The 19,210-nt window shown below is 35.5% G+C and overlaps 2 protein-coding genes across 2 annotated transcripts; both read left to right on the forward strand.

Moving 5' to 3' along the window:
• The first annotated feature begins 2,664 nt into the window (after positions 1-2,664).
• Positions 2,665-3,576, forward strand: LOC109179310 (ACT domain-containing protein ACR9-like). Its single transcript, XM_019328817.1, has 2 exons — positions 2,665-3,024; positions 3,311-3,576. The coding sequence occupies exons 1-2, from the start codon at positions 2,665-2,667 to the stop codon at positions 3,476-3,478; spliced, it is 528 nt and encodes a 175-aa protein (XP_019184362.1). The 3' UTR covers positions 3,479-3,576.
• A 13,449-nt stretch (positions 3,577-17,025) lies between these two features.
• LOC109178919 (60S ribosomal protein L7a-1-like) lies at positions 17,026-18,992 on the forward strand. Its single transcript, XM_019328474.1, has 6 exons — positions 17,026-17,079; positions 17,163-17,415; positions 17,935-18,104; positions 18,197-18,325; positions 18,414-18,506; positions 18,614-18,992. The coding sequence occupies exons 1-6, from the start codon at positions 17,077-17,079 to the stop codon at positions 18,743-18,745; spliced, it is 780 nt and encodes a 259-aa protein (XP_019184019.1). The 5' UTR covers positions 17,026-17,076; the 3' UTR covers positions 18,746-18,992.
• The last annotated feature ends 218 nt before the right edge of the window (positions 18,993-19,210 follow it).

Raw genomic sequence — 19,210 nt, forward strand, 5'->3', positions numbered from 1 at the left:
CGCGCGTCTTCACCGGGAAGCTGTTCCAGGGAGTGAGGCAGAAACATTGAGGAAAATGGGGGATGGAGATAAAGTTGGCACGAAACCGGACAAGGGTATGGATGGGGACGTTCGACACATCAAATGACTTGCAATCACATGTATAAAAGAAAGCAAGAAATAGATATTAAGATATGCATCATAGATCACAGTGAAATCTAAAATTTCAAATACCAAAAAATGTCGACTTGCATTTCAAGAAGCTAACTCTTTACCGTGAATGTTTACAAAGATGCAAATGATAGGTTAATCATAACCCCAAAGTGGCAACTACAAAAGAAAAAGATTAACCTGGCTAAAGCTTCATACCGTCATAATAGTAAACTAAGTCAAAACATAAACATCTAGATATGAGTGCGTGAGGAATGGAATAACTTTGGCAAAGGCAATTTATTGGCAAATTATCACATTTGAAAGCTCAAAATCTTTGAAGCTTTGTTGCCCGATCTACCAGATAGAGTTGATGTAGCCACTATACGACAAGATCAATTAGTCTTGGGATAGATTCACCAAGGTGTTAATTACTTTATTTTGTTTTATTTTTTATTTCTTATTTTTTTGCAGTTAGTTAACTAGTGCTAGAGCATAGAAGTTTAAGTTGCAGTCGTTAAGAAGATTATATGATCGATGTGAGATAATTTCTACAAAAATAATAGATATGTATTTCACTCGTGTTATTGATTTGGTGAATAAGATAAGGTTATTTGGAGACACCACTGAAGATGGTACACTGATTGAAAAATATTCTTTGAACTATGCCAATAAATTATGATCATGTGGTGGGTTCACTAACACACACAATCACTAGTACAAAATGGACCAAAGAAATATGACTTTAGTCTACCTTTCTTTAAACAAGGGTAGTGTATTGTTTTAAAAAATGAGGGCGGTGGCATAATTGTAAATAAATGAACAAGAAACCTCTACCCTTCTAGAAAAAAAGGTAGCGGTTGTTTTTTAAAAAAAGTGCGGATGTACTTTCCGCTACCTTTGCTCGTAGAAAGGGCAGAGGGGAAACCCAGATCTGAAAAAAAAATAAAAATCAAAATTAAAATTAAAATTAAACCCTCGCTCTCACACCTCTCAAATCTCACCTCTCAGCCAACGTAACTCACCTCTCCTCAACTCCTCTCACCACAGACCTCCGTCGTTGCCCTCACCAAACCTCCATTGTCGCCCTCACCACACCTCCGCCGTCGACACCATCTCCCTCATCCTCCCACGACGCCGTCGACACTAAGTTAAGGACTCCCTCATCCGCCGTCTCCACCGCCACCGCGAGTTCCACCGTTCTCAGCGGCTCCAAACTGAAGCCAACCGCAAGTTCCACCGTTCTACGACTTCCACCACCGCCAGGTGCTCCGATCTGCCGAACTGAAGCCGTGCAGTTTTTTTTTTTTTTTTGGTTAAAATTATTTCTTATAATTATGATTTTAATAAATATTATATTTGTTAATTTTTATAATGGGCTAAGGTAATAAATTGAAAGTTCTTCCAAAAGGTTGAACCCCAACCCTTAGGTTGAACATTAAACTGTTAAAGAGCAGTGTTTTAAGAGTTTGTTGAACTGTAGTATTGTTGATGAAGGCTTTTAAGACTTTGTTGAACTGTAGTATTGCTGATGAAGGCTTTTAAGACTTTGTTGAACTGTAGTATTGCTGTAATCAATATAATTTAATGTACATCTTCAATAAGTTAACCTATACTAACTAAAAGGGGTTAATGATGATGCCGATTTATCAGCTGGTTTGGCAGTATATTCCAGCAGCCCAGGTATCACATATCTATGAGGTTCACACAATATTTATATTTTGCATCCGTTTCACATAGTATTTATGTTTGCATGTTACATTAAATATTTTTGTCTTGAAGAACTTTCTGGTTTCTACTTGTTAGAATTCCATGCTCCAATGTGAGTTCTGTTTTCCATTTGAGAGGAATTATATGCCCTCATTTTTCTGTATTGGTAAAGATGTGGTCATCAAATGGTTGTAAGTTGTTAGTTTGGAGTTTAGTATGTTTATGGATCCTTTTATTTGATTGGTTAATGATACTCTGCATTCCTTACCATTTCTTCCCATTGGATGTGAGAGCATGTTCTTCCTGCAGTTGCTTGACATGAAATTTTGTATGAAGTGTTTGAAAACAAATTTAACTTGGGTGAGTCTATGTTTCCAGTGTCAATGGATCCCTAGAGCCAGTTATGTGGTGAAGTCTTAGCATTAATATTGGGGTGTACATAGTTTTGGCAAACAATTAATTAAGCAATCATGTTTTTTTTTTTGTGTAGACTGATTGCATTCTTAGGTGCAGATTTTAAATGGAATTTGAGAAGAAGAAACATAATGAATATTCATAGTATATTGAGTATTGTAAATCTTGTCGGCTTGTTAAAAAAACCTCCTGTCTGCATTCTCAGTTTTGTCTTTTCTATGGAAAATAACCTTTCTGATTGATAAGAACTTGGACATGGTTAATGCTATGGATCTCAATTTACATTTCTAACTTCTAGTAGTTTGATTTAGCTAATCAATTTTTTAGGGATTGCACTTGTTTCACGAGATTCGAACTGTCTACAGAAAACTGTCTCTTATGCATCAGTAAAAGTTCTTTCTACAGAAAACTATGCTTCTCTTTTTATACATTATCAGGTACTTATTACACACAAAGCAACGACGTGATGACACATGTGAACATCTAAGAAAAATATTAGGAGAGTATTGCATCAGTTGTGAGCTTCAGTTGGCAGGGCCTGAATATGAAGGTCAGCAGGCATTCACTTCTCTTCCTCAACCAGTTGCTGATGAATTGTTTAAATGTGAATTGTCTGAGAAGGAGTCCTCAGATGCAAGAAAAGTTAAGAGGGTCGTTGTCACAGTGGATAATTTTCTGAGCCCAACTCATATATTGCTTCAAATACAGTGCATTGATCAGAAGGGTCTCATCTATGACATTTTGAGGACTTCAAAGGACTGTGACATTCAGGTAACTTGTCTTTGTTTCTTTTGAAGCAATTTCAGTGTGAAGCCTACTTGTTTTTGAAAGCTGAATTCTGTTTGAGGCTATAATAAAGGTCACTCGTAAAATTACCCAATATATTTGTTGGAACTATTTTGTTTAAATTTTTAAATAGACTGAGAAAAATTAGGTTTTGAATCTCTTGAAGTATCCTTCCGGACCTTCTAGTTTCTCTGTCCTGCAATTCTATCTTATCATTGGCTTGACATTTTTTACAAATCTAATAGATGTAGTCTTGATGTTTGTCATCTAGATTGCATTTGGAAGAATCTCTTCTACTGCCAAGGGCTACCGGACTATGGATTTATTCATACAATTGTTTGTTGGCTTGCCACCATTAAATATGTCTAGATTGATTAAAAAAATGCCTTCCTTTTGCTATATATACGGGTGTTTTATTGGTGAGACTAAATTGTTCTAGAATGATAAAGGTATTCCATAATATTTTTTATTTGATGGGTTAGGTGTTTTGATGAATTAGATTTATTTTGACACCATCAGCGGCGAACGCGAGACAGGGGGAGAGCTTTAGCGAGGAACACTGTCAGCAGTGACCCCAGGTACGTCGGAGTGTTTTTTGATTTTCTACATGTTTTTCTATATCAGGGACGGCGTGAGCAGACCGGCTCGAGGGTAAGTTAGTCTCTACTAAATTTCTCAAGTCTCAGACATGATTTTTGCCTGTGGATCGTTCCAATGACAACGCTAGAGGCAATACAAAAGCAGATTCTGGCTCAGGATATGATGCTGCTACCCAAAGGTGTTTTGAAGTGGCTTTGATGTCAATTTTTCTGTAAAATTCATTCTAAAATTTATTCTTTACCTCCTCTAATTGATAGTCATTTTATACATGCTTATACATAATATATTCTCATTAATAGTGCTGAAAGTGGAAGTGATGTCTTGCATTTTATTGAAGAAATTAATTTGTCTATGTTATAATTCTTTAGAATTTCTCTCCTTCCAAGAAAGAAAGCTTTGATCAGATGCTAGCTGATGGTAACGTATTTTATCCCATCAACATCATGATTCTTTTGTCATTTTCAACTTTCATTTGATGATTAGTTGCTGAATTCACCATGCTTATTAGGGACTCATGCACAGAACAGTGTTGTAAAGCCAAAATTTCAAAATTCAGTACGTGTTTGGATTTAATGATAGTGCTTGGAAGCTAAGGGTTCCCGGATAGTGTTATGCCTTCTTATGTGCCATACATGAGTTAGAGGGCTTAAAGGTATATTACATGAGGACTACAATTCAACATAATTACCAGTAGCATGCTTTTAACATTTATTGAGGTGCTTCTTTTAATCATTCAAATATTATGTTTGATGTTTCTGTTGCAATACTTTTGTGGAGGAGCAATGAGTGTTTTTACAACACAAAAACTCTTAGGTTCAGTTGGAGTATCCAAAAACATAGCTACCCAGAGTTTTGTAGCTATCAACTGGATACTCAAAGTACCTTCAACTTTCTGTGAAATTTGACATGCATAAGTTTCTAATAGTGAGAAATTCATCTATGGTGCCATGTTTTGAAATTCTTTGGTGTGAAAGATGTTAGTTGAGCTTATCATTTCTGCTTTTTGCATTTGTAGAATGTTCAGTATATACATGTTTTTCTTTGAAGTTAATTGTATGCCTCTTAAAAATTATGCTTTATTGGACCTTATACTTTAATTGAGTGGTTAATAGGTTACTAACAGGAATTGACACCCCCATTTTGTTAAATTTTAGTTCTGTATTGATTTATGATCTATGTGATGAATGTAGCATGCTAATCATATTTAGATGAGGTAAGTGAATTTAAATAGAATTATGTATAGTTGAATTATATTTTATTAACATATTTAGTAATTTGATTAACTAAATTATTTTGTAGGCATTTGAAGGAAATTCATACTCTACCAACGAAATTGATGAGATTCGAGATTTGTGGGCAAAATACTTTTTGGAAGAGTGCATGTAACTTTTGTTTTAAATTAAATATTATCTTGTGTTGATAACTGATTATTATGTTGAAAGTATTGGATTGATATAAAGGTTATATTGATAGTATTTGGTTAAAAGTGTGTTGATAATATTGTGTTAATATGTAGTGTGTTCTGTGTTGATAATATTGTGTTTTGATAGTTTGTTGATAATATTGTATTGATGGTTAGTATTATCTTGATATGTAGTGTATGAATTTTGTACATGATTTTTTAAGAAATTGAGAAATTTAAAAATAAAAATAATTTTTTTTAAATAAACAATTCGTCGCGCTACCCTTCTTACAAAAAAAGGGTAGCGGATGCTTTAAATAATAATAATAATAATAATAATAATAATAATAATAATAATAATAAATTAATAGTATTCACTACCCTTCTGTTTAAAGAAGGGTAGCAGATGCTTGAAAAATAAAATAAAATAAAAGAATCCGCTACCTTTCTATGTTAAAAAGGGTAGCAGATGCTCAACTTTCCGCTACTCTTGTAAAAGGGTAGCGGAAAGCTCACGACTTTCAGCGTTCCCCACATCTGCTACCCTTGTACAAGGGTAGCGGATGACTCTTTACAAGGGTAGCGGATGTGCATATCTGTACTAGTGAATATCGGACTCTTATCAATTATAGAGCAAAAAAAAAAGGTATGATAGAAAATCTGACAAGATTACATCAAAGTTGGAGCTACTAGCAGTCAAGTAACCCTTAACATGACTAGCTATAATCAAATATAAGTGGAGGATCTAGTAGAGATCGTGGAAGAGGAGAATTTAGTACCAAACTAGAGTTGCAAACGAGCAAAGCCAAACTCAAGCTCAATAAAAATATAGTGACTCAAGCTCAATCGAGTCTTAAAATTGAAGATCAAGCTCAAGCTCGAGCTCGAGTCAAAACTCGACTCTATTTGCTCGAATTGAGGTAAAAATTTTGAGCTCGGCTTCGAGCTTGAAATTGAGCTCGAGTTTTACCAATCAAATTGCATAACCAAAATAACATACATTTATTTACAAACCATTAGTAATATTAACACAGGAGTATTGATGGCATTCTAGCTCAATGGTTTTTTCTCTCATTCTGATAGGTAAGGATCATGATTAAGAATGCAATTACCAAAAAAAAATAATAATAATAAAAAACAAAAACAAAAACAAAAACATGCAAAAAACAAAACAAAACCATATTTTAAACAAAATAAAAAATTGTATCTCAATGATAATACAAACTACAGATTCTAGTCCATTTTGGAAGCCTATTTTGTAGATTTCACACATATATGAAGTGTGTGCTAGTTGGAAAGCATCCCTTTAAAGTGTGATAAGATGAACTGCAGTAAACAGAAGAGTTTTAAAAACAATTAGTGTTGGAGGATAAAAAAAGATAAAAAAAAATATCTTTTTTTCCTTTTCTTCCCTCTTGTAACCGTCTCTCCCTCTCTCTTTATATTGTACTCAACACTCAATACAACTCACTGCATTTTTCCCATTCTCTCTTCCTCTCCATAGCTTCAACATGTAATTGCTTAGTTTCCGATAATTAGTACAAACGTTTGAAAAAAAAAAACAATTAGTACAAACGTTTGAAAAAAAAAAACAATTAGTACAAACGCTTGAGGTGGTTGACAGTGAGGAAGAAACCAATTCTTGGAAAAAAAAAAAAACAATATTAAGAACAAACGTTTGTTGCATGTTAAAATTTAATCCAATTCTAGTGAACAACCTATTCATTTAGTGAGCATACAAGAGTACTGGCTACTAAAAACTTATATAAAGGGTACCAAAGATGCATTTTCTTGTAAGGACTTTGGTTCTACTTCATCTTTGATGCTTGCTACTGGAGTGCTTGTACAGTGTTTTTTTATCATCAATTATGCTAAAGAAAAAATTGTATCCACAAAGCCACAACTGTAAAAAAAGGATTTCCACTGCACATACCTAAATTTTTTTTAAAAATCCTGTATAAACCAGATTTCCTAGGCACAAGTGCAAATTTTAACTACTTTTAAGTATCTTTAAATATATAGGTCTTATGCCTTGGCATAGTTGATATTTTGTTTATTGTATCAAGCGTATTTTGATGAATTAGTTAAATATTACCAATTTCAACGAGATGTGTCAATTTTGTTCTTTGCTTGATGTTACTCTCAAAATACTATTTGTTATACTTGAATTACTTTGCAGGGATTGTTATTGAAACTGTATAAAGTGAATTCCTCTATTCGAAGGGATTGTTATTGAAACTATATAAAGTGAATTCCTCTATTTGATGGCAAAATACTATTTTTTTTTTTTATGTTTGTTTATGAAAACTACGTCCTGCTTCCTTGCTTTGAAGATCTGTATTATTTGTCTCTATACAACTTCCTTTTTTGCTTAAGCTTCCATTGTTGTACTCTTCAGCATAGTGATTATGAGGATGAAAAAGAATCTTCTAGAAGCAGGGACAAGGAAAGAGAGAGAGGGCGTTATAAAGATAGAGATAGAGAAAAGGATAGGGGTCGAGGGAAGGATCATGATCGCCACCACAGGGATAGAAGTGAGAGGAGGAGAGAACCAGAGATATTGATGATGCTGCTGATAATGAAGACCATTACAACGGTCGGTCAGGACTCTGATAGGTATGAGGATACCTGTGGCAACTTTCTTTCTATATTCATTGGTTCTATTGTTTGCCGGTAGGATAATGATGTATATACTATATATATTCCCTAGATTTTGGATCCGGTGAGGTCCCCTTAGACGGGTGAGATCGTGAGGCTAGATCCTGATTGTTTATTTTAGTATTTCAACGCTTCTGATTTGTTAGTATTTTAATATACTTTGTGCGCTGGTTTAGTTGAAGTTAGGGGCATTGGTGTCTTTTGGCACCATCTTTATTTCGCACATTAATTATTTCCGCCGTGAGAGACGGACCTTTGCTGCGTGTTGTTGATTGTAAAATCTCTTTACATGATTTCTTTCTTTCACTGTGCGTCCGCCGTCCGCTCAGTTGTCTTCCCCTCCGGTCACTTCTCCTTCCGGCCACGCAACCCTTTTCAAGGTTTTTATCACTCTTTGCATTCGCCTCAGTTGCTTTGGACTCGGTCTCGTCTCAATCCGGCCACGCAAGGGTAGATTCCTCCGTTTTCGACGAGCTCGTTGCCGTTCTATCTCTGGCGTCCTGTTAGTATCCTAAGCGTCAAAAGGGCGGTTCTTCTGGTTCTCATCTAGGTATTCCGACTCCCCCTTTTTTGTTTCGTTTTCCTCATTTTTTTTCGTGTTTTGTATTTATTGCATTTTCCGGCGTTGGGGCGGTGTGTATATGTTTGTTTGGGTTTGTTTGTAACCGGTTTGGGGGGGGGGGGGGGGTGATTGGCCGAGCTGTTGTTGGGTTTTGGTTAGGTTGCCGAGGGTTCAGGCTGGGAGGATGAAGTTTTGATTTCTGATTCAGTTTGTTCTAGTTTTCTACTTGGAGGATAAGTTTTAGTTTTGATTGCATGGCTGCGTGTGCGAATATTGGAAATTTTGCTCTTTGTTCTGTTTGTGAGTTTGATGGATTTCTTGCATGAACAGGATGTTAATTGCTTGGGTTTGGATTCAATAGTGTTTTGATTTTTTATTTTTTTTCCTATAAAAATACTAATTGTGCTTCTGAAGTTAACTAAAAATTTGAAACATTTTGGGAACTCCAATCGGAATTTTGTGTCTTCTACTTCTGTGTGTATACATGCACACATGATGGTCTGATATGGATTAAGAAGTATAGGTGACTCTAATTTGAGCACTTGAAGGTTTAGGGATTTTCTTTCTTTTTCCTCTCACTTTTAGGCATAAATGCCCCATGTAAAATGATACTCCAATCTTGTGACTAATAAGTTGTGGTAAAGGGGGAAAAATGAAATTTAGTTTACCTATTTAGAATATGGAATACATTATGCTCTTAGGAATCTCTTGTGTGATCCAAACTATAAATTTATGTATCCTGCAGAACTTGAGTTGACTAATCTTGTGCATCTAAATTAAAGTAAAGATAGCTTAATATTATCTTGAAAGATGAATGGTCTGTGCTGAACATAGAAAAATTTTAATGCTTGACATCTGGTGAGTGATTGCACATGGATGCAACCCAATTTTCTGTTATCTTTCTTTCTTTATCTTTCAAGAAATGTCATGGACAATGATATACTTTACATTGTGTGATGCTTATATAATATGGAGTACTAGTACTTTGCAGTGGTGATTGCTAGCTGTCAAATTGTGGCAGAAACTTAGGTGAATGCTAAGTAAAATAGAAGTCGTGGACTCTCGGGTAAATAGAAGGTTATTGTTTGGAAAATTATTTGTGCATTGGGTAATTAGGTGTGTGCATCTCGGTTACTAATGACTTCTTGATATTGATGTACACATTTTTATCTTCATTTTAAGAACAATATGATTTATGTGATTATGTCAAATCTTATATTAATCTTTTTTTTTTATTTGATATTTTTATTTACTAGTCAAATTAATTCTTTGTGTTTGCATATTTTCTTTAACATTTACTTATAATTTTGAAATTCAATTTTATGTGCTTTGTATGGGTTGTGTGCATTGTTTGATCTTGGTGTGTGCATATGGAGTACGGCGTGTGCATTTTTACATTTATAAATAATCTCTTCAATTTTGAAGTCCAATCTGGGAAGTTCATTGCACATATAGTTTTCATGTTTAATTAAGTTCTACATTAATGTAATTGTGATCCTTAAGTGACCAGTAACCTCATGTAATGTAATCAAGTTCTATATTAGCAGCATTGACATTTATATATACGAATTCTCATCAAAGTCGTGATACCGTAAAGTTTTTTTTTTTTTTTAGGGTCCACTTCTGACGCTTTTGTAGCCCCCATGATGTGGCGTCTCTTCCTGCTCAAGTAGACCCCCGCCAGCGCCCCCTATTACGGTGTCTTCGCATGTTCCAGCAGATCCGGTTGTGGATGATCTTGAGAATAGGGTCGATGTCGAGGATGATGTTATCTTCCTCACTATGAAGACTTGTGCATCTCCAAAGCATTTAGTCACACATATGAAGCGCTTCAATGCATGCCAAAAGAAAGCTGTGATTGAAATTGGGTTAGGGGATTTATTACACATACAGGTTGATGATTCCCCGAAGCACATTAGTAGATGGTTGCTGACTAATTTTGACCCGTTGAACATGTGCATGCGGTTGGAAATACTACTCTTACAACCCTGCACTTTTCAAACAATCCAAAATCGTAAATTCTTGCACACACATGATATCTTTTTATAGTTACAATAAAATAAACGATGGAAAAATTGCAAAGCACCAAACAGTAAAGTATGCATACGCCTTAATACAAACTTGCACAGACCACCAACAATTTCAACTCTTATGCTAAAAAAAAAAAAAAAACAAAAACATACTACTTTTATACTGTTGTTCTTTACAAACATTCCAACACCATAATTTTGGGGGGAAAAAAACCCATCTGTAACATTTGTACACGCTTTAGCATATACTCGCACATATGGTTGTTCAAAATAACATAAACAAATAATAGAAAGCACATACCAGTGTGGTTTGAGCAAAATCAAAACTAGGAAATAACATAAACAAATAAACTCGCGCATACACTATAGCATATACTCGCACATAGGGTTGTTCAAAATAAATTCGCGCACACCTTATATCTTTCTATGGTTACAAAAAATAAACGACAAAAAATTTGTTTTAACAACATTAAAACTATAAGATGAAGGCGCACAGACATCTAAATATAGTTTCAGTCACAATTCTTAACAGAACACATTTTGCTTTGACTACATTGTTATGGTACGCAAACACCGTACCTCTGTTATGCACACGCTTCCGTCATAATCACCCCCCATAGTTTCTTCTTTTTTCTCTTAAAATCTTACCACAAAACACCAACGATGATTCGTGCTCACTCTGATTAACACTCATTTTAAAACACTTATCGTAACAAACAAAATCTATGGTCACACCGGTATGCCATTTCCATGTACAGCAACATGCACACGCATTACAACATCAACACACACGCACCCATATATTATATGACGGTACAGTGTAATGCACAAATTCATCTATTCTAACGCACACGCTTAACCTCCAAAAAAAAAAAAAAAAAAAAAAAACACTTACATACGCCAAACCCCCCAAATAGCACACAGAAAGACCTACCAATTGCAAACCCACTACATACAAAAACAAAAACAAAAACCAAAAAAAAGAAAAAACAAAAAAAACGCATACCAAGGTAAAAATGCACACACCATTTGCCATACATGCTTACACCACCATTTTATATTCTTGCTAGCTGATATGTTACAATGTTCCATTGAAAAAAAAAAAAAAAAAAGGACACGTCATTCCCCATAAATGAACAACCCACTTGTTAAAAAAAAAAAAACCGTGGCCTACATGTTACAAAGTACCATTATAAATAATTTGCAAACGCCTTTCCACATAACTGTACACATCACCCTCAAAAAAACAAAAAAATAGAAAAACACCATGAGGAAGAGTTCCCTTGCCAACAAATTGCACACGCCGTTCGGCACAATTGTACATACAAGAACCTACAAAATTTTTTAGAATCAAAATAAAATTAAAAAAAAAAAAAAAAAAACACGCCAATCACTATAAATGCACACACCCTAATCACGACATAGGCATATTGAGGAACATGATTAGCAAATGTCAATTCATATGTTTACCAAAGTGGTTTAAGGCTAAGATGGAGATCCCAACATAAATTGTTGTATGCATATCCACTGATCTGATAACGTTCCGATTCATTGTTATTGATCATACCATTATAAACAATTTGCAAACGCCTTTCCACATAACTGCACACACCACTGTAAAAAAAAAAAAAAAAAAAAAAAAAAACATGAGGAAGAGTTCCCTTTCCAGCAAATTGCACACTCCGTTGACCACAATTGCACACACAAGAACATACGAAATTTTTAAGAACTAAAATAAATTTTTTTTTTAAAAAAAAACACACGCCAATCACCATAAATGCACAGACCCTACTCTAAAAAAAACGTATCGAATGCGAATTTGCACACGCCGTTAGACAACAATGCACAAACCTATGTAGTATTTACCTAAATTAAAAATAAAGACGCACTTCCCCGCGATTTTAGACGCCATTCTCGAACTCTGTAGAATTTTAGATTACACCGCTGATAATATGTTTGAATCTTTCAACACAAAATATAATTAATTCTTACCATTGATATGATCCCTAATATTATGGTAAAAATTGTATTTTAATTATAACCAAAATTAAACACCATATTATATTTACTCTTTCACCCTTCTAGTTAAAATCTAGCCTTATTTAATTAGAATTTGACTTTCAATCTCATCCATCCATTGAAATTTAATTAATGGATAAGATGAGATCTCATGATCTCATCTATCTAGGGGACCTCACTAGATCCGAAGCCTAGTCTTTTAATATAGGGTCATGCTTTCACAGTGCAAAGGGCTGCAATGGAATCAACATTTACCGGATTGCATTAACCACTGAACTTTTATCATTCAAGTTCTAGTTTGTGATAAACTTTAATTTGAGTCGTCTAAATTGACTCTTTTGAGCAGTACAATTTGAGGTAGTATAGTCATGGGATTTCATAATACTATGACAGAACTGTCCTATTCAGGCCAATTTTAATTGCTGTAGTTGTTTTTAACAATCATGTATAATGATGTTTCTTGACATATTTTGGCTGAGATATTTAGTTCTATGTTTTGTTGTTTAATGTTGCAGCAGCTGTCCTATTCAGGCCAATTTTAATTGCTGTAGTTGTTTTTAACAATCATGTATAATGATGTTTCTTGACATATTTTGGCTGAGATATTTAGTTCTATGTTTTGTTGTTTAATGTTGCAGCAGCAGCATGATCTCGAATTCATCATGTGGTTTCTTCCACATCAAACACATCAGATGAAAGACATGCATTTAGAAACAACTTCAACAGTCTAAAAGTCACTTAAATCTTTGAAGATGAGGATAGCTCAGAGCGAGGAACTGGTATGTATTTGCTATTTTGCACATAATAGTTTATTTATGCTATAAGAGTATTGAATGAGAGATTATATTGTATTATCTATAATTTTTGCAGGTTAAACAAATGTTGATAACACTTCCGTGCGAGTCTAAAATGAAGTTGGCTGATGAGACCATTGTGATAATACTGGATATAAGGTAATTTAATGGATGATAAATGAACTCAATTCCTCTTACAATACTTTTCTGGCCTTTTCATTTCAATTGAATTATTTGACTCGTATGTTTATGTGTATTCCTTAGACTTTTTGAATTATTGATAGAGGACATAGGTTAAGAAAATGGAAAAACAATTAGTATATTTAGCTAGGCTATGGAATTCTATGAACTTCAATGAGGAATTGAACTTGATTTTTGTACTTAGATGTGACAAATTATAGGGCATAATGTGTTATTTATTCCTGTGGACAGACAATTTTAGAGGTACGAACCATGACGGAAATAAATATAAATAATAATAATAATAAAAACTTTAGGCGTCCAACTTGAACTATGGACGCGTAAAGTTGTTTTTTTTTAATAAAAATACATAAAGTTGCTTTTTTTAAAAAAAAAAAATACAATATGCGTCCAAAGTTCCTGAATTTAGGACGCGTATTATAGTTTTGTGTGTTCAAAGTAACTTTGGACGCTAATTGTTTATACAATCAGCATCTCCCACATATGCGTCCAAACAACTTTGGACGCGTATTAGCCTTAACTTTGGACGCGAATGACTGTTTTTATATTAGTGCCGGTAAGACACCACTGACACTCAACATAATAGTTTGTAGTTTTATTTTGACGTACTAATCTCTATTATGGATATAAGTAAGATCTATTTTACTTATATCCATAAAGTTAAGTAAAAATAAAATTGGTGTGCCCATCCAAATTTATTTTTAGAGAAACTATGTATATTGTAGATCAAATTATTTACATCACTGTTATTCTAATTTACAGTTAAAGTCTGCAGTAGTATACCTGTATATAGATGTTAAATTCAGAGTGAATAAGGTGTTAGATACATATAGATTGTCAATCCAACCAAATGCTGCCATTATTTAATTCAGCATGCTTGGAATATACCTAGCTATTTCAAGTTGTGGCAGAGCTTTACAATGCCATATGTTTGCTCTACAATATGAAGGATATCTACAACGAGACAAATTAAAGATAGTGTTTAGCTATACAAAATACATAACTATGAAAAATATAATATACCCGGCCGGCCCCATGATGGTTCAGTTGTAGGTACATCCAATATAATGTTGGATTTGCATAGAAGCATAAAAGGCACTATATAGATCAGATGATTTACATTACACAAAATAAAACAAAGACAACACACGTACACTTTGAATATTATAATTAATTAGTCCTCCATTTTTAACTAGCTTAGCTTTCCCATCTTGCAACTGTTTCCATAACTCCATCCAAAGCTGTACGTACCTGGAAAATGTATCATGGATAGTACGTACAAATCAAATCAGAGATAACCATACCTATGGTGAATAGAGGAAAATAAAATTTCACAAGCATCAACTTAATTTGGGGGAGTTCAATATGGACTAAAGTAGCGTGACAAATAAAAAGCAAGATTGTACAATATATAATATATACAGTCAAAACAATATAATGACGACAAATAAGCAAGAATTGGATCAGAAACACTAATCCTTATCCATATTACTCGATCATGATAAATCTGTTCTACGTTGTCCGATTCAGTTGCGTCCTCAGCTCGTCGACGATATGATGGCCGGGAAGTAGCTAGCTAGCGTGGCTGGTGTCCGATTCGTCAGGGGAGCTGCTCCTTGTGTATGCGGCTGCAGATCGAACTGCTCAATTCTCTCAAGTGTGAAGTGTATAGGGAGCCTACAGAGCTGCTCAATGCAAGTGTCAAGTGTATAGGGTTCTAGCTTAAGTAGTGTGTGTATAGTATTATATAATGGCTCCGCTCCAGCATGGAGTTGACCTAACTTAAGTCTATGGAGAAATGATGTATTTTAGAGAAACTAAGATATTGTGAGTGTTCAGTAACCGACATTATTGTTCACTTGGATTTCATAAATAAATATTACTTCTCCCAGTGTATATGATCTCCATATATATTTTGGAATATATTATTGTACGTATATTTAAATATATATGATTTTTTAAAAGATTATGAGTTTTGAAAATATAAATAGTAGTTAAATACTCAAGTCTATTATTTTACGGGGTGAAGTTATACTTACTTAGCTTATACTAATTTTGGATACCAAAATTTGTTGAGGGGTACGGTATTGTACCATTGTAGATGCTAAAAGGTTTAGATTGCAAATGTTATGTCTTAAAATCAACTATTTTCTTTGTGATAGGCATATATGTAACCATACTCGAGTTAGGAAACAATGTCGCCGGTCAGTTTGGCTTCACCACTTCGCAACCTTTCTAGCTCGATCGGTTCCGAGCTCGACCGACCGATGTGAACCTCCTGACCGCCTTCTCACGGGGACAGGCTATTTGGGTAGCATCGGATCGGAATGTCCGCGCTACGTGTGAAGAGCCCCTCAGGCGTAGAGCCGTCAAAAATGGGTTTTACCCGCCGGGTCGACCCGTCCCGTACCGCCATAGGTAGGGGACGGGTTCTTCAAATTTTGATCCGCCAGGAGGCGGGCTTTTTAGCCCGTCCCGCCTGGGTCATGGGTCCAGGCGGGGCGGGTCAGGCGGGTCACGGGTTTAGCCCGCGACCTGCTAATACATATATATTTTGTATATATATTTAGTATTTAATACATGTTATTTTGGTTTGTATAATTGTGTTAGTGTGTTATAACTTATAGGATTATAGATTTATAGGAATACAATACTAGGTAGTGTTACTGTGTTAGTGTACTGTATGTCTGTACAGTGATTCTTTTTTTTTTTTTTTAAGGATATTGTACAGTGATTTTTTTTTAAAAAAAAATTAACACAGCGAAAAATTTTGATTGGCGGGCTAGCCCGCCCCGCCAGCGGGCTTTGACATGGCGGGGCGGGCCGGCCACATTCCAAGCCCGCTAAGAGGCGGGCTTTTTAGCCCGTCCCGCTACGAGGACGGGCTTTGGTATGTTTTGGCCCGTCCCGCCCCGCGAGACCGTTTCGACGGCTCTACTCAGGCGGGGTGCCGACAGTTGCATGCAAGCCACGTGTCCGCCATGCGGGGGACCCGGGGTGTGTCCCCTCACCCGCTATAAATACCCGCATTTATTGCGGAAGGGGGGACTTTTGGCTCTTCGCTTGACCGGGAGCTTCTTGACCCATTGTCGCTAGTTCCCGAGTTCAAGTCCTAGACAACCGTACAGTATAATAGGAGTGACCGTATATACACTATCACTTTGGTTGTGGCATATGCTGTTGGTGCATTTTTATTTCTTTGGGTTAAATTATTTAGCAAGAAACGAACTTGTTTCTAATTTATCTGTTGATGAGAATATCATGGATGATATTTGTAAGATTTGTTTAATTGGCAAATTTTGATGTGGACACGTTTTCAAAACGGCGTCGTTTTGGTGGAAAATGACGCTGTGTCAATTAAAAAAATTGATTTCTTTCGTTGTTAACAACTTTTGTCTTTAGAAGTCTATGTTTATAATTATTGAACTCTAGGTTCATAATTATAGAATTTTATATTTATAATTTTTGAACTCTATATTTATAATTCTTGAACTCTATATTCACAGTTACGTAATAGTATATTCACAAATTTTTATGTAGCTAAATTCTTTTGACAATTTTTTTTTTTTTTTAAAATTTTATTGGTGGAGAGAAAATAATGTCACTAATTGCACCATTACTCCCAAATTGCAATACGGCCACACGGGTCCATGACATAACAGTCCAAATTAGAGTCGTAGGTTTAAATAGGCGCCAGTGGCATTCAGTATATAAGTTATTCTTCATTGCTGAGGGTTAGTGGGTTAGGGTTTTCGCCGGTAGGAAGTGCAAATGGTATAGATCTTTTCTCTGACTGCACTGCATTTGATTTGCGGTTGACTGAATTTTTTCATGTTTTTTCTGTTATTGATACGAAGGCTCCGAAGAAAGGTGTAAAGCTTCCGGCCGCGGCGGCAAAGAAGAAGCCGGAGAAGGTGGTGAACCCGCTGTTCGAGAAGCGGCCAAAGCAATTTGGAATTGGAGGTGCATTGCCGCCGAAGAAGGATCTTACCAGGTTCGTCAAATGGCCGCAAGTTGTTCGCATCCAGAGGAAGAGGAGGATCCTCAAGCAACGATTGAAGGTCCCACCAGCACTCAACCAGTTTTCCAAGACCCTTGATAAGAACCTAGGTCGGTCTGCGCTCTCCTTTATGTTTTGTTCAGCTGTTGAATTTCAATGTTCACCTCCATTTCATCGTCACATAATTTGGCTGCAATTTTGTTGTGTTCTAGTTATTTTTTTATTTTTATTTTTCATTTGATTATATATTTCCCTGTTAGCATAATTGTTACTGCTGAGGAAAAACTGGAATTTTGGTGACAATGGATTCCTATGTTGATGCTTTAATATTAGAAATTCCACCAGGTTCTGTTGATTATATCTTTGATGTCTTTAAATTCATCTTTTGAAGTTAAGTTTATAATTCCTTTGTTGAATAGTATCTGTTTTAGGCCATTAAATATTGGTTATTTGACTAGTGTGCATGGGAAAACCTTCTGATTTTATTTGTTTTATCAAAACAGATATTAGAATATGGAAATGGTTACAAATATTATTAATGAACTGTGCTTGATTTGAATATTAAGTGATAAGTGAGGGTGCTGAATCACATAATACTTCTGTTTCTTATGCATCTTCTTAATTTGCAGCAACGAATCTCTTCAAGATGCTTCTCAAGTACAGACCTGAGGATAAGGCTGCTAAGAAGGACCGTCTTTTGAAAAGGGCCCAGGCTGAAAGTGAGGGAAAGACTCCTGAACTGAAGAAGCCTATTGTAGTTAAGTATGGGCTCAAGCATGTCACTTACCTCATTGAGCAGGTTTAATCCTCATCGATTCAATAAAAATTCTCTGTGCTTTGTTTTTCAAGCCATTTGGAAATATTATTTGATAACGATTCATTCTTTTCCAGAATAAAGCCCAATTGGTGGTTATTGCTCATGATGTAGACCCAATTGAGTTGGTTGTCTGGCTTCCAGCTTTGTGCAGGAAGATGGAAATTCCCTACTGCATTGTGAAGGGAAAAGCAAGATTGGGTTCCGTGAGTATTAAACATAAACATTTAAATTTGTTCCGGTGCTTCATTTGTATCCTTTTGTGCTGATGATTTTATTTTACTCTACTTTCAGATTGTCCACAAGAAGACTGCATCTGTTTTGTGCTTGACCTCAGTGAAGAATGAGGATAAGTTGGAGTTCTCTAAGATTTTGGAGGCTATTAAGGTGAGCAGAGTTGAATTTTATATATCTACTTGTAATGAATTGCAACCTTTCAATGGTTGTTCCCATTTACTTAAATTGGGGTTTGAATAATCAATCTGATGTTTCAGGCCAACTTCAATGACAAATATGAAGAGAACCGCAAGAAATGGGGAGGTGGGATCATGGGGTCTAAATCCCAAGCTAGGACAAAGGCCAAGGAAAGGCTTCTTCAAAAGGAGGCAGCTCAGAGGATGTCTTAAGGATTTATGATGATATTTGTTGCTATCCAGGTTTTTCGGACAGATCAAAGTCGAGATTGATCTTGTGTTCTGAGCTGAGTTTATTTTTGACTTCTATTGCTTTTGACAAAAACTAAATGTGCCATTTTACTGCATACAATCATCTCACCCTGATATTCATTGCATTCACTTTGATGTTTTCTGCTGGAATTCCTTTCACCACGTGAGCTGCCCAGTTTGTACTACGCATCTCAGGAATGGCATTGTATGCTTTGAGTTTTGAGCTAGTATGCTGAGTTAATAATGCCTCACAAACTGGTTGGTTACATGCTGAACTATGGTCTATTTTAATTGAAGCGTGGTAGGGGTTTCTGGTTTGCGGTCTGAATGGGGTGAAAAATTTGAACCAGCCTTCTGGACTTGAATGGCGGGCGTGTACAATGTCCTCTCTTTCCACTCATTCTACTCTTCGATTCAATATGCAAC

The sequence above is a fragment of the Ipomoea nil genome, unplaced genomic scaffold, assembly GCF_001879475.1.
Source record: "Ipomoea nil cultivar Tokyo-kokei standard unplaced genomic scaffold, Asagao_1.1 scaffold0179, whole genome shotgun sequence".
NCBI classification, from domain to species: Eukaryota; Viridiplantae; Streptophyta; class Magnoliopsida; order Solanales; family Convolvulaceae; genus Ipomoea; species Ipomoea nil.

Coding starts and splice junctions, on each gene's coding strand:
- LOC109178919 (XM_019328474.1), top strand. Junction 18,105..18,196: donor TCACTTACCTCATTGAGCAG/GTTTAATCCTCA, acceptor ATTCTTTTCCAG/AATAAAGCCCAATTGGTGGT. Junction 18,507..18,613: donor AGATTTTGGAGGCTATTAAG/GTGAGCAGAGTT, acceptor CTGATGTTTCAG/GCCAACTTCAATGACAAATA.
- LOC109179310 (XM_019328817.1), top strand. CDS start 2,665: ATGCTTCTCTTTTTATACATTATCAGGTACTTATTACACACAAAGCAA. Junction 3,025..3,310: donor CAAAGGACTGTGACATTCAG/GTAACTTGTCTT, acceptor TTTGTCATCTAG/ATTGCATTTGGAAGAATCTC.